At 55.2% G+C, this 471-nt stretch overlaps 1 protein-coding gene across 1 annotated transcript in view; it reads right to left on the bottom strand.

Moving 5' to 3' along the window:
• Yipf4 (Yip1 domain family member 4) overlaps positions 1-232 on the bottom strand; it is a 28,675-nt gene extending 28,443 nt beyond the window's left edge. Inside the window, exon 1 of the mRNA XM_033762209.1 lies at positions 3-232. Within this exon, the coding sequence (XP_033618100.1) occupies positions 3-232 (230 nt within the window). The remainder of the gene's footprint in view (positions 1-2) is intronic.
• Positions 233-471: the final 239 nt, after the last annotated feature.

Below are 471 nucleotides of genomic sequence, written 5' to 3'. Positions count from 1 at the left end.
GCCCCAAGGCGGGCGCGGCACCGACTCGCAAGCTCGCGCTACGCTGCGGCCCGCGATTCTGAGGCGCAGGCTGGGGGCGAGAGGACAGCCGCAGACCGTACCGCCACAATGGCCTCACCGACGTACAGAACCCTTGGTGGCGACCGCCCAAGCACCACGACGCCGGCGCCCTGACAGGACCATAACAGTGACAGCGCCGCGTTGATTGGCTCTTTGTAATGTGCTCTCCCATTGGTTCCTGGAGAAAGGTTCTGATTGGATCTTCCTGTTGTTGATTCCGGAAGTTCTCCGAAGACCGGAAGTTCACTGTAGCGTCCCTCTTGGTCCCTTCAAGCTGTTTTTGTTCCCTTTAGATCCCGTCCTTTCCACCTTTTCTTCTTTATACTTTTCCTCCGTTTCTGAAAACTGGGTGGATGAAAGAATTTTAGAACTAGGTATGTTTCTAGAGTTCAGCCTTTCTTCTTGGATCCC

This window comes from Fukomys damarensis, unplaced genomic scaffold (genome assembly GCF_012274545.1).
Source record: "Fukomys damarensis isolate Sample0158 unplaced genomic scaffold, DMR_v1.0_HiC HiC_scaffold_2, whole genome shotgun sequence".
Lineage (NCBI taxonomy): Eukaryota > Metazoa > Chordata > Mammalia > Rodentia > Bathyergidae > Fukomys > Fukomys damarensis.
Note: the sequence above shows the minus strand (reverse complement) of the source record. Positions and strands in the feature narration are given on the sequence as shown.